Raw genomic sequence first — 14,455 nt, 5'->3', positions numbered from 1 at the left:
GAATTTTAAATTGTTAATAACTTAATTCTCAACATGTTTTCTCTACAACATCTATTCTGTGGGGACAATTTTTCATTTTAACATTAAACAATGATGTGACAGTCTGCCCTTGGGAATAAAAAGATTTTGATGATGCGAAACTAATAAAGATTCAGAAATGTCCAATGTAAAGTAATAAAACCTCATCTATATCTGGACGATAGCTTGTGCATTAGGAAAAGCAGAAATCTGGGCCTGTGCCCAGTCTCTAGCCTTTATTTATTTGGGCCATTCGGATGAAATGGAAGAAATGAGTGTACCCGGCAGAGAACTTTTCTTAAGATTCCACTGCTCCAGATTCAATCTATCCTATGTCCCAGTAGAGTTTTCTTTCTAGATCTCAAAAGATTTGTTTCTCTCTCTCTCTCTCTCTCTCTCTTTCTCTCTCTCTCTCTCTCTCTCTCTCTCTCTCTCTCTCTCTCTCTCTCTCCTGTAAAAACAATAATAACTCATATTTCCATAGCACTTTAAAGTTTATAAAGTCCTTCACAAATATCGACTCACATTATCCTCACAACAACCCAATGAGGAAGGTACCCTCCATACCATTACTATTCTTTCAGAAGTTAAGAGACAGACTCAGAGCTCATAAATGCTAGTCACAAAGCTGGTCAGGAATAGACCTCCATGTTCAGCCCTCTTTTCTCTGTCCTGTGCCTAGTTTGCCTCTCAGCCTCGCTGTCCTGACTGGAACTCTGCCCCCGAGGTTGAGTGTATCTTGATTAGACAGTGAGAGAGAAAAGGACATATTCCCTGAGTCTGGCCCCAAACCGAACTGTATTCCTTCATATCCCACATAGTTGTCCCTCTTTCCTAAACCTCAAGTTTAGCCTCGCCACTGGTTCTTTCTCATTCTAATGATCCCTTTTTTTTTAATGCAAGAAAGCTGAAATGGCAGAAAAATAATGAAGGCAAACACCATTCATAGTCTGGTTCCTACTTATGCACTTTTCCCTCAGTCTGGGGTTTTTATACCCCAAGTCCTGAAAGAGAAGGTAAAAGTTTAGGAGAAAATGAAAACCTTACAGTCACATGTTTACCAGCCCATACAGACCTTTGTTTATGCCCTTTGGAGGTTCCTGGGCACTGAGATGTTAAGTGACTCGCTCAGGGTCACCAAATTAGTATGTGCTCAAGATAAAACTTGAACTCAGGTCTTACTAATTCTGAGACTAGCTCTCTAATCACTACATCAGCTTGCTTTTCAATACAACATAAGATAACACACACATGTACATATACAAACACACCTAGAACTATCATGTATATGCATTCACGTATACATATGATATCTTTATCTTTTGTTTAATAAAGCCCTCTTCTGTTTTTTGCTTTTTGTTGTGGCACAGAGGTGACTCTGGATCACTAAAAACTTGGGCAGAGCCTACCAAGCTGGAAAAGCTTTAGCAAAGCCCTGGTGATGGGAGGCAGGTCTGTCACCTGAGGACTGGCCTAAAGTCATTACCACTGTTGACTACAGAGTGGTACATTTTTCATGAGAAGGCAGTTAGGTGGCTTAGGGGACAAAGCACTGAACTTGAAGTCAGGAAGGCCCAAGTTTAAATTTGGCCTCAGATACTTCTAACTGTGTGACCCTGGGCAAGTCACTTTATGTCTGTCTGCCTCTGTTTCCTCAACTTTAAAACAGTGACAAGAAGAGCATTTACCTCACAGGGTTGTTGGATGATAACATGAACTGATGTTTGTAAGAGCATTTTGCAAATCTTAAAGCACTATATAAAATAATAGCTATTAACGTTATATTTATTATTTTTCAACTACAGTGACTTCAGAGATGAGGTATAAACACTAACTCTTTAAAACCAGACCCAAACCTAGGGATAGAGCTACATAAATGGCAGCTGTAGACATAGATTTAGAGACAATTAGAGATACAAGTGAGTCACAGACAAAGCTGAAAAGAGACAAAATATAACTTAAAGTTGAAAGTACTTACAGCCCCGCACTGTTTGCAGTGGTGCCTCCTTTTTGTAATCGAATTAAAGGTTTCGCTGCAGCTTTTGCAAGTTTGCTTCTCTTTGTCTCTTCTATTTTTAGATTTTCTGGAGTCAAGCTGAAATGGAGACAAATAACTCTGTGAGGATGAGTCAAGTACCTTCCAATATGTCTTATTCTGGAATTCGATTACTGTGGCAGCATTTTTCTCCTGCTTGCTTTGGATCCTCAAGATTGAGCACTTTTGAAAAACAGGGGCCCGGGACTGAACAGAGACCCTGGTGATGCCAGGCCATCTGTTCATTAGGCCCTGGTGCTGCTGAAGTGTATACATGTGCATGAACGTACACACACAAACACACGCACACACAGGCAAATGCAGGGATAAGCACTGACTTGGGGAAGCAACATCAAAAGGAGGAAGAAGAAAGCTGGTGGTTTTAACCAATGGGTATAAAAAAAGTTCTAAGGATTAGACATGTATGGCCACTAAACCCACATGAAGCTCACAAACAGCAAAGGCAACGGTTCAGAGAGGAGGAAGAATCCTATGAAGTTCCTCTGAATCTTTATTAGAATTGGATATTAACTGCACATACCTATAAGGGAAAGGGGAGAGGGCTATGATTTTTCCTCAACCCTTTTCTTCAGCCTTGTTTCTGCTATTTAAGAGATCCCTCGTGTTTTCAATCTGAAGATGACAGAATGTTCCCATGGATCTGTATGTGTGTGCACATACATATATGTACATACACACACACACAGAAGAGGGAAAAACTAACTACTCAGCAAAGAGAAATCACAAGGGCAATTTCACTCTCTTTCATAAAAACATAAAAAGGGACACAAGTAAATAAATACAGACATCCCAACAGACATACGCACAGAGGCTAATATGTGAACATGTGGTATTTTCAGCGCTGCTTAAAAGGCCTTGAAACATCATAAAAAAGTAAACATTTTCCAGTGCCTTGAATATGTCATTATTTTTTCTATTTTTTTATTTATTAAATTTTCATTTTAATAATAAATTTCCACATAAGTTTTCCAAAGTCATATGATCCGTAGCTTCTCCCTCCCTTCTTCCCTCCCTACTCCTGGAGCTGACAAGCAATTCAATCTGGGTTAGACATTGAATGTATCATTATTGACACTTCAATCATCCAATGAGTTTTCAAACTTCCTAAAATACTCTGCTACCAAAATAAAAGCTCCAGTTCCTGGAAATGAACTTCTCTCTCCTGCCTATCCCTCATCTCCATCTGTTAAAATCTTTCCCACCTTTCAAGGCCCAACTCAGAGAACACTTTGAAGTCTTCTAGGATTCCCTTAGCTGGAAGAGATTTCTCTCTTATTTAAAAGTAAATACCTTGTCAGTTTGCTCTGTACTTGATGTTTTAATTTGATATATGGTTCCTCCAGTAGAGTATAAGCTCCCTGACAGCAAGAACAATGTCTTATTTCACCTTTATTTCATCATCTTATTTCATCACAGTACCCAATGTTAAGCATGGAACAGATGCTTAATAAGTATTTGCTGAGTCAAATTAGAAAGATGGGCTCAGACCAATAAAATGAAATTTCATTTTTAAATATAAAGTTAATTTGATAGATATTTATTAAGGACCCACTATGTGTAAGGCACTGTGCAAGGCACTAGTGAAACAAAGCCAAAAATGAAAGAGCTCTTTCCCTTAAAGGGCTTACATTCAATCAGGAGACGCAACATCTAATTTAATTCAACAAACATTTATTAAGCACCTATTGTACACTATACTGGGGGCTGGAAATACAAAGATAAAAAACCAAAGCAGCCCTTGCTATACATTACTACAAATGGCTGATAGGAGCAGGTTATAGCAGGGTACAGCAGGTCAGGAACTAGGCAAAGCTTGGATGGAGACATGGTGGGGTGGGGTGGAGTAGCAAATGAATTTTGGCCAGTATCAGATCACTCTAAAAGCAGTGAAAGCTTGCAGGTCCCTAGCTTGTCCCTGAGATCCTGAAATAATACTCTAAGAAAATTGCAATAGGACCAGTCCAGACTTTCTCTACTGAAGTTCAGTAGAGCCCAGACTTAACATCAAATCTGAAGTCAAGAAGCAGGCTAAAAATGAAAAAAGAAATAATCTCACCATAACGAGCTATTATGATGGAAAGGCCATTCAAGACACAAACAAAAGAAAATAACCTCAAAACATCTATAAGGAATGCCTCACAACTTGGGCACAAATTCAAATAAAATTTCTAGAAGAGATGAAGCCAGAGGTTTAAAAAGAGTTTAAAACTATTTATTATCAATGTTGTTGTTCAAGGCAAAAAATGGATTTTAGAATGGATTAAAAAGGAGCCAATGACTCTATGAGGCAACAAGAAATAATGAAACAAAGTCAAAAGACTGAAAAAATATAATAAAATGTAAGGTATCTCATAGCAAAAACAACTGACCTAGAAAACAGATAGAGGAAAGAAAATATAAAGATCGCTGGACTGTTTGAATATAATGACCAAAGAAAGAACCTAGACATCATATTAAATATATATTGCATATATATTTAAAAGAAAACTGCCCAGATTTCTTGAAATCATAGAGAAAAGAGGAAATAAATGAACCTTTAAGGAAATAGAGGACTTTCAAGCAATGCTAATGAAAAGACCAGAGCAGCAAAGAAACTAAGTTCAAACACAGAAGTGAAGAGTAACATAAAGTTACCACAAAGGAACAAAGATAAAAGACTTAGCAAGGATAAACAGCTTATCTTCAAATGAGGAGATGATACATATATTCCCTCTGAATCTCACCATCATCAAGGTCCATAGAGGGAACCTAATTAGATATGGTTTGGGAATGGTTCTGTTATACAGGTCTCAATAATCTTAAGAAAAGGATGGAGAGGGGTTAGAGGTATAATATACTGTGGAGGGGTGAGGTGGGGAAGAAGGCTAGGGAAAATTATCTCATATAATCAGGGTGACTAAGTGACATCTATACAAATAAGGAGAAGGGAAGGGGTGAGGGGAGAAGGAGCATGCATTTGGCACCTTGTGGAACCAAAAGTCTAGTGCTCCCTGCATGACAGACCAGAGAAGCACAGAGAAACTAGAGATAATGAACAGCACCCTAGCAAATCCCATTTTGAGTATTTCTGTAGGTAGTTGACCTAACTGTGCTAGCCAAACTGTAATAAATCCGAACCCCCAGGTTCCTACATTACAAATATCATTCTCATCTGAACTGGTGAAAAGAAGGAAGAATACACATATCACATAGTTAAGCACAGAAACATATTTCACTCAACAGAGAAATAGGAGGGAAAGGGAAATTAGGAAGGCAGATTAAGAAGTATTAATTCTGGGCAGCTGGGTAGCTCAGTGGAGTGAGAGTCAGGCCTAGAGACAGGAGGTCCTAGGTTCAAACCCGGCCTCAGCCACTTCCCAGCTGTGTGACCCTGGGCAAGTCACTTGACCCCCATTGCCCACCCTTACCACTCTTCCACCTATGAGACAATACACTGAAGTACAAGGGTTTAAAAAAAAAAGAAGTATTAATTCTAAACAAATTTTAAGGACATATAAAAATATTTATAGCTTTTTGAATGGGCAAAGAATGGGAATCTGAGGGGATATCCATAAAGTGAAGAATGCATGAATGTGATGATTTATAATATGGAATATTATTGTGCTATACCTTTATTAGCATAATGACCAACCAGGACTCCAAAGAATAATGAGGAAAAATGCTACTCACCCTCCTCATAGAGAGGGAGGGGAGAAAATAAATATTTATATAGTGCCTACTATGTGGTAGGCACTAGGAGATAGCTAAGTAGCTCAGTGAATAAAGTGCTGGGTCTAGAGTCAAGAAGACCTAAGTTCAAATCTGACCTCAAATACTTAGTAGCTGTGTGACCTATTTGCTTTAATCATCCAGAGAAAGAAATGACAACCTATTCCACTATCTTTGCCAAGAAAACCCTACAGTCTGTATGGTCCATGGGGTCATGAAGAGTCAGAGATGAATGAACAACAATAATAACACAGGCCAGCACTGTGCCAAGTGTAAGTATTATTATCCTCATTTTAAAGAGGAGGAAACTGAAGGTGAAGAGTCTTGCCCACAGTCAAACAGAAGGTAAAAATCAGAAGTACATCTTTTCAATTCAATCAGGAATGATACTTAGCCCAGAGAAAAAAAAGGCAAAATACTTCCAACACAAAAACAAAATACTTCCTGCCCTCAAGGATTTGACATTTTACTAAGAGGATATAGTAGATAAATAATGATGGGGAGAAAGGGAGAGGTGAGAATCAGGAAGGGCTTCTAGGAAGTAGAAAATGAAATTTTCACTTAGCTTTGAAGGAAGCCACGTAGTCTAGAAGGTGGAGGTGAGCATGAAGTATATTTGAAGCTGTGGGACAGTTATACAAAGGCATGGAGATGAGCAAAAGAATGCAAGAACAGATAATTGGCCAAAACTTAAGGGTGTATGAAGTGGTGCTGATATGCAACAAGCCCAGAAAGGCAGGTCAGAGCCAGATTAGGGAGGGCTCTAAATATCAGGGAAAAAGAGCTTATATTTTAATCTAGTGGCAAAGGGGACCAATTGAAGATTTATAAACAGGAAAAGGACATAATGATATTTGTGTCTTAAGAAGATTATTTTGCCACATAGCCTTCACAAGGCTAGATTTCAAAGTAGAAATAAGAAAAGCAGGAAATTCAATCCAGAGACTACTGTACAGACTAATTTATGTGATACTGATAAATGATGAAATCCTTGACTAATGGACATAGAAGTATCAAGAAGGGGTGAAATGAGAGATATTGTTTATTCTACCTCCAAAGGACTTTGCAATTGATTGGATATTGGGGGTAGTGAGGAGTGATGGAGAGAAGAATGCCAAGGATAATTCTAATAATGGACACCTAGATAACTAGATGGTGGCATCCTCAACAGAAACAAGAAAATTTGAAGGAGGAGAAGATGGCTTTATTTTAGACTTTTTAACTTTGAGAATAATAGGAAATCCAGAAAGAGATGTTGAGCAGGCAAGTAGTGATGAATGACTAGAGCTCAGGAAATATGTTAAGGTTGAATAGGTAGATTTGAAAGTCATTTGGATAGATGTAATAACTGAACCTTGAGAATTGACTAAGATCATCAAGGAAGTATGGAGGGATGAGAGGGACTAAAAAGGCAGGTGGCGGAATCTTGGGGAACACTCACATTTTGAGGGTGGAAATCTAGTAAAGGAAGCATCAGGAGGAATGATCAGAGAAGTAGAAGGAGAACAAAGAGAGAGCTGTATTATGCAACAATGGATCAATGAACATTTATTCAGTGACTACTACTACTGCTACTGCTACTACTACATTACTACCACTTGAAGGTTTGCACAGCACTTTTCAAATATTAGTTCATTTTATCTTTACAACAACCTAGTTTTCTTGATTCCTAGTTTTCTTGATTAACAGTGAATATATAGGAGATCCCATTAATAAATTTTATATTAACATTTTCTGAGGAGAAAGTTAAATCCTCGGCAGGGAAATAAAAAATTATTAGTCAACAATTATGCCTCTGCATATATACACACACCATATGATATACATAAACACATGAGCACAGGTGTACACACACAAACACATTCACATATTTTGTTGCCTAATAATGTTTTGCCTCCCTGCTGGGTATTTAACTTTCTCTTTGGAAAATGTTCATGGACGAAGTCCCTAGACATAGCGACTGTTCATGGAGTGAACCAGAAAATTCAAATGAGAACCACTACCGCCACCAAGTGGCACTGTTCCACCACTGCAGGCAGAAACAGCGGGCTCCACTTCTCACCGTTATCTTATTGTTCTGCCTCTAGAATAACACATGAGAGAAAGGAAACAATACAAAGGGATAGGAGAAGGAAGGCTCCCACGCACCCTCCTCTGCCACCTTTCCCCACTTCTCTATGGAGGGTCTGCAAATACCTCCCACAGGGACAATGTGCAAGCTTCCTCCCTCTCTCCCCTCTCCAATTTGAGGGAAGGGCTAAGCTTTTTTTTTTTTTGGGGGGGGGGGCGGGGGGAGACTCTAAATGAAGAGCACAGACTTTCTTCTATACTCACTCTTTTAAAAGTGCAATAACCTTCTTTGGAAGAGAAAATATTCATGCTTAAGAACTTGCATGGCCGAAGAAGGGGCTCAGTGGTCTTCCTTCCAAGCTGACATTGGTCTACTAAAGAGTTGAATTTCATGTTTCAAACAGTCCCCAAACCACTTGTATCATCTCTCGGTCCACATTCCTTTATCCTATTCACCAGCGTGGTTTTTAAATTCACAAGGGTATTATGAAAAACTATCAAATGATTGGCCAAAATCCAAATATATGGCCAAATACATATGACACTACTTTTGCAGTACCTGCAAATTAAGTTAAAGTAACCATGCAAAAAACAAAAAAACCAAAACGACCCATGAGACCAATATGATGTATTCCCTGTGGAGCCTGTGGAGCCATAAGGGCCTTCAATGACCCCTGCTCTCCTTTTGAAGCATTCGCGATCTCTTTAATAATACATACTAGAATTTTGTCAAGAATTAAAGTCAAGTGGGGGCAGCTAGGTAGCTCCGTGGATTGAGAGGCAGGCGTAGAGAGGGAAGGTCCTAGGTTCAAATCAAATCTGGCCTCAGACACTTCCCAGCTGTGTGACCCTGGGCAAGTCACTTGACCTCCATTGCCTACCCTTACCACTCTTTTCTTCTGCCTTGGAGCTACCAAGACAGAAGGTAAGGGTTAAAAAAAAAAAAAAAGAAATTAAAGGATAATGTATCTCCATTTCCAGCAATAAATCAAAGACTGCAGAGTTGGAAGGGACCTTAGAGATCAAGTCCAACTCTCTCATTTTACAGAGCAAGCTACTAAAGAAAGTCCAGGGCATTAAGTGATTTGCTCAAGGCCACAGAGTAGTAAGTAGCAAAGGTAGGATTTAAGCCTGAGTCTTCTCACTTTAAATTTAATGCTTCTCCTACATTATTAGTCCCACAAAGATCTCTCTGTAGTATACCCAACAAGGGGTCATCTGTTTGTTTTGAATTCAGGGAAGTGCTATTTGGAAGTGTCTAACAGACTCCCTATGGACACGTGGGGGCTTTGAGACTACATTACCCATGATTCCAATGGGTTTCCGGTCTTTGGGCATGGGGACGTCAAAGGTTCCCATGCAGGGGGCAGCTTAAATTCAGAGGAGGGCTTAGAGGAGGTCTCTTGGTTTTGCTGAGTGGCTGGCTGGCTTACGAGAGGGACAAGATGGGCTCCGGCGGTAAATTTAAAAGTTAGTCAGGCACGGTCATATATATTTTACCAACATGACCATGGCTTTAATTAAACTACTAATTTCTCTTATTATATCAGTCTTTATCATTTTTAATCTTAACACATCTAGCCTGACTTAAGATTTCTAGTGAAAAAGAAGCTACTTCCATTTTTAGAGAACTTCTAGGTCTGCCCTCTGGGCCAAAACAGATTAAGTCTAATTTCTCTTCCACAGGAGTGCCCCCCCATTTGAATACTCAAAGAGCTGTGACACTATCAGTCCCTCCCCAGGTCAGCTGCTAGAGAACAGCCATCATCTGAGAAGAAGCAACTTCCAAAAAATATCAGCAGTGATTAAAAAGAGCCTAGAGAAAGCATAGGCTGCGGATGAAGAACCTGTTCCCACTGTCAGTTGTTCTTTTCTGGTCTAGCAGCTGAAGAGCAGGCACCATGTCTGGGTAATCCACCACTGCTGCTTACTTTTTCCTCAATGGCACAGAACTCCCTGGAGTCAGATCGACTTCCTCAATTGCTAACTAGTGAATAGGCTGCTAAGGCTGCTGCAGGTGAGTGGTTGGGTGTAAAGCACTAAAAGAAAAATGGTTTATCAGGTAGCCCACGACCAGATAAGCGGAAGGAGCGCTGTGACACAGTTCTGAGGCCAGGACAAAGTTTAGTCAACAAAAGTCCTTTGGGAAGTGGCTGGCTAATACAGCCTGGGTGATCTTCCCTTGGTCTCAAAGGTACCTCAGACTCTTCTTGATACTATCAGCCTTTTGTTCCTTTCCTCTGTGGAACTTCTCAGCTAAAGGCAAGCAGATGTCTTTGGGGGCCAGTGGAAGGAATTGTTCTCCAGTGTCCTAGGGTGAAATTCTCTCTGCTTTCTCAGGGGTAAGGGAGCCATCTGAACTGGGGGAGAAATTATTTGAACAGTATACCATGAATTCTGTTCCAAAATGTAGAAATGGACGAGACTCCAGCGGTCATCTATTCCAATTCCTATCTACATGACAAGTCAGTCTTTTGTTCTACTAGAAAATCTGCAACTTGACTATTCTGCCAGTCTCTTAAGTCACAGCAGACACATGTAAGCAAGCCAAAGACAACCACGGTTACTAACTATTTTCTTCTCTATCACCTTCTAGAAAATTAATTAGACCTTTGATTCAAACATTACTTTCTAAATGTCTTTTTTGTGAAAACGATCTTAACATTAGTGTGACATGTCAATAATTTAAGGTAATATGCATATCTAAACAATTGTTTTCCTTATGGAATCCATTAATTTTCTGACACTTACTCCTCCAAATCCACCACAGCCATCTGTCCCTGCCATGGACTCCACGGAGCTTGTGCTGGCCATCTGAAAAGAGGAAACACAAGTATGGAGATGATCTGGTCACAAATGTCACAGTTATTTATCCATTTAGTCACCAAACATTTATTGATACTTCTATGTGTAAAGCACATAGGAATTAGGAGAGCTAAAAAGTTCAGCTGAGACCCAGAACCTGATCTCAGGAATTTTTGTGGGGGAATGAGATTGAAATAACATCATAAACAATATTCCATGATAAGTGGATGAGAGAGGTCTGGGATCAAGGAAGGCTTGGTAGAGGAGAAAGAATCTGAATTTTGTTTTAAAGAATAGTTAGGAAGGAAATCATCAAGTAAAGGGGGAGAGGGAGGGCATTTCCAAGCCTAAAGATCATCATGAACAAAGCCAAAGAGGCTGTAGGACACAGAAAGTCTTCAGGGGATAAAGAGTGGATCAGTTCAGCTGAAATACAGTGTGTATAAAGAGACATACTAGAAGATGAAACCAAAAAGGCAAGATGATGCCAGATTGTAAGGACATTGAATGCTAGGCAAAGGAACTTTCAAAGAGTTCTAAAGAGAAGAATGACAGAAATAGGTCTTCCGAAGAAGGAAGAAAGATCACAAGAAACTGAAGACTCACAAAAGTCATCTCTGCCTTCACATATCTGAAAAGCTGATCTGGAGAAGAAACCAGATTGTTTTATGGTTGGTCCCAGATGGAAGAACTAGGTGCAACGAGAGTGGAAGTACAATTTCACCTCAATATAAGGAAAAATATACTCTCATTTCTCTATTATGTTTCCCTTGGACCTAATCTTTTTTAAATCTTTTTATGTTTTAGAAAAAATTTCCATGGTTACATGATTCATGTTCTCACTTTCCCCTTCATCCCCCCTTCACCTCCCCTCCTCCATAGCCAACACACATTTCCACTAGTTTTAACATGTCCTTTGACCTAATCTTTGGTCAGACCATAAAGGTGATTGGAAGTCTCTTTCCCCACCAACTCCACTCTACCTCCAAACACATACACTTTGAATCAGTTGGGATTCCTGGGGGATGAGCTGGAGAAGTATAATGAGAGACAGCACAATATGGCAGAAAGAGTACTGGCCCTGGAGTTAAAGGATCAGTATAAAAATACTGCCTCTAAAAATATCCGTGGGATCTTGGGTAAATCATTTAATTCCCCTAGCTCTCGGTTTTCTCATCTGCAAAATGAGGGGATTGGTCTAGATGACTTCTCATATCCCTTCTAGATCATGATTTAGAGCTACAATCCTAGGAATTCAAGCTCTCTCTCATACTTAGTCTCTTCACCTTAAAATGGGGATGTCCACCTCGCAGGGTTGTTGTGAGGAAAATACTACATAAACTATAAAGCATTACAGAAATGAGCCATTGTTATTGAGAGCACACCCTTAATCCCGATTATTTGCTTTGTCATTAGTTGACTCTGAAATTTACATGGCTCATCCCAAAAATATGCGTGGGGAGAGTGGAAAACCCTACATTCAAAATGAAGATAAGACATTGGTCCACTCTCCACTCTTAGTTTTCAAAAAGCTGCTAGCCTGAAATAGAAACATATACTAAGCATGATCAGAAAAGCAAATCAAACTTTAGGAAAAATGAAAACAGTAAGATCTCATTTATTTACAGAATGTCTTATTAAGCCTAGCCACTAAAAACCCAGTTCTAGAAATGAGAATTTCTATAAGCTCTAAAGCAAGCAGTAGGTTTATTATTATACTTCTCCAGTCAGATCCTGGGGTTTCGTTAATATTCCACTTCTGTTGGCATTAGGTAATTTATTTACTACCACTGGCGAGTTATTAATGTTAAACACCTGAGCAGACTATCCTTCCTCAATGAGTTTTTCTTGGGGGGGAAGGCAAAAAGAGACTCTAGTGGCTTCACTGGCCTCTTCCCACTTTACAACAGACCATAACCACATCATGTATCAGTAATTTCATTCCTTCCTCTGGTATAACTAGTCAATGGCCTAGGAAGTGTGGAGGCTGTAAGCATAAAGTGAATCCCTGAGTACTGGACCCAATTTATAGAAGAATAAAAAAACAAAGGCCCAGCTGGAGAGTGGTGTTCATTTCTGGCTGACCCGGCTGATGAGAGATACTGACAGACCAGAAGGAATCTAGAGGAGGGTAAACAGCATGGGGAAGGTACTCCAAAACATGGAGCAGAAATATGAGCCTTGTCTTCAAGTCCTCAAAAGACACATGAGAAACAGTGTAGTACGTGGCAGAGCTGAACTTGGAATCAAGAGACCTGAGAGACTGTGTTTAAGTCAAGTCATTTTACCCCAAGGGCCTTAATTTCCTCCTTATTCCTGAAATGAGGCAGGTTAGGTTAGCTGGTCTCTATTCAATTCATAGCAAGTTTATTAATCATTTGCTAGATGTAATGTACTGTGCTAGGTACTAGAGATACAAAAAACAAAAAAGGAAATCATCTGTGAGTTCAAAGGGTTTACATTCTATTAAGTGGATGAAACATGGACATAAAGAGTACAAGGAACATCAGGGAGAGAGCACTAAACATCTCTTAGGAGTCATCGAATCTGCACTGGAGAACTAGTTTCTTTTTTGAAACATCCCTGGCAAATGGTCACCCAGCCCTCATGGCAATTGATTCTACTCTGCAGGAGATTTCGTTGTTAGCAAGTGTTTTCTTACAGTAACCCTGAATTAGCGTAAGCATTTTCAGTTCTGCCATCTGAGACCAAGCCTAACAAATCTGATCCTTTTCCCATCTTCAAATATTTGAAAATAGTGATCATGTCCCGCCTTAAAGTCTTCACTTCTCCAGTCTAAGCATCCTTCGACCAACCCACATATGGCCTGGTTTAGAACCCCCTTAACATCACGGTCAACCTCTTCTGGTTGATACATTCAAGTTTAAAAAGTTCTCTTCTAAAATGTGATGCTGAGGATTGGACACAAAGCTCCAGATATGGTATTACCAGGGTGAGGAAAATAGAACCATCACTTCCCTTTTTCTGAAAGAGATGATACGTCTAAGTCACTGCCATTTGGAGCTTTAAAATCTACAAAGGAGTCACAGGAAAAGGGATCAGATCTGCTTGGCTCCAAAGGTGAGAAAACTTAGGTTAATGGGTAAAAATTACAGGGAGATAGGTTTTGACTAAATATAAAAAGAGCTTCCTAAGAATAAGAATTATCAATAAATGTTGAGCTCCCCTTCACTAAAGACATTCAAGCAAAAGAGCAAGGGGATATTGTGGAGTGTTTTCATTCACTGGACAAGGAGTTGCACTAGGTGGCTTCTAAGTTTCCCTCCAACTATAGATTCTATGGGTAGAGTAGATCATAAAAAGTGGAGCTCACATTTTTACAACACTTTATAAGTTTAACAACATTTCTCACAGAAACTCTAAGGCAGGGAGTACAAATATTATCATTCTCATTTTATGGAGGAGGAAATTCAGCTCAGAACTGTTAAGAGACTTGTGCAGGATTTTGTGACAGATCACACTCTTCAAGATTATCATTAAGAGTTATCATTATCATTAAGCACAGTGTAAAAAATAAGAAATCAATGATTAGCCTCAAATAAGTGATCTTGGGGACAGAATGTTTCTGCCATGCTGCCAAGTATCACTGGGACTAGCTGTGGGAAACAAGAGACTTACAGGTGAGTCTGGGACATCCTCCTCCTGGGCAAAAGAGCTGTTGAAAGCTCTGAATGTCTCACTCTTCTGCTTGTGCTTTTCAATCGTAGCAAGAATGACCTGAAACAAGGAGACAAAATTAAAATGTGCCAAATTTTGGTTCCTGAGGACAGCACTCCA

The 14,455-nt window shown here is 39.5% G+C and overlaps 1 protein-coding gene across 1 annotated transcript in view; it reads right to left on the bottom strand.

The window, feature by feature from the left end:
• The window catches only part of FGD3 (FYVE, RhoGEF and PH domain containing 3), a 109,380-nt gene that overhangs the window by 13,437 nt on the left and 81,488 nt on the right, over positions 1–14,455 (bottom strand). The window contains exons 11-13 of the mRNA XM_044683462.1: positions 14,297–14,395; positions 10,604–10,666; positions 1,997–2,113 (exon numbers count right to left, since the gene is read on the bottom strand). Of these exons, the coding sequence (XP_044539397.1) occupies positions 1,997–2,113; positions 10,604–10,666; positions 14,297–14,395 (279 nt within the window). The remainder of the gene's footprint in view (positions 1–1,996; positions 2,114–10,603; positions 10,667–14,296; positions 14,396–14,455) is intronic.

This window comes from Gracilinanus agilis, chromosome 1 (assembly GCF_016433145.1).
Source record: "Gracilinanus agilis isolate LMUSP501 chromosome 1, AgileGrace, whole genome shotgun sequence".
Taxonomy (NCBI): Eukaryota; Metazoa; Chordata; class Mammalia; order Didelphimorphia; family Didelphidae; genus Gracilinanus; species Gracilinanus agilis.
This window is presented reverse-complemented; position numbering and strand designations above follow the sequence as displayed.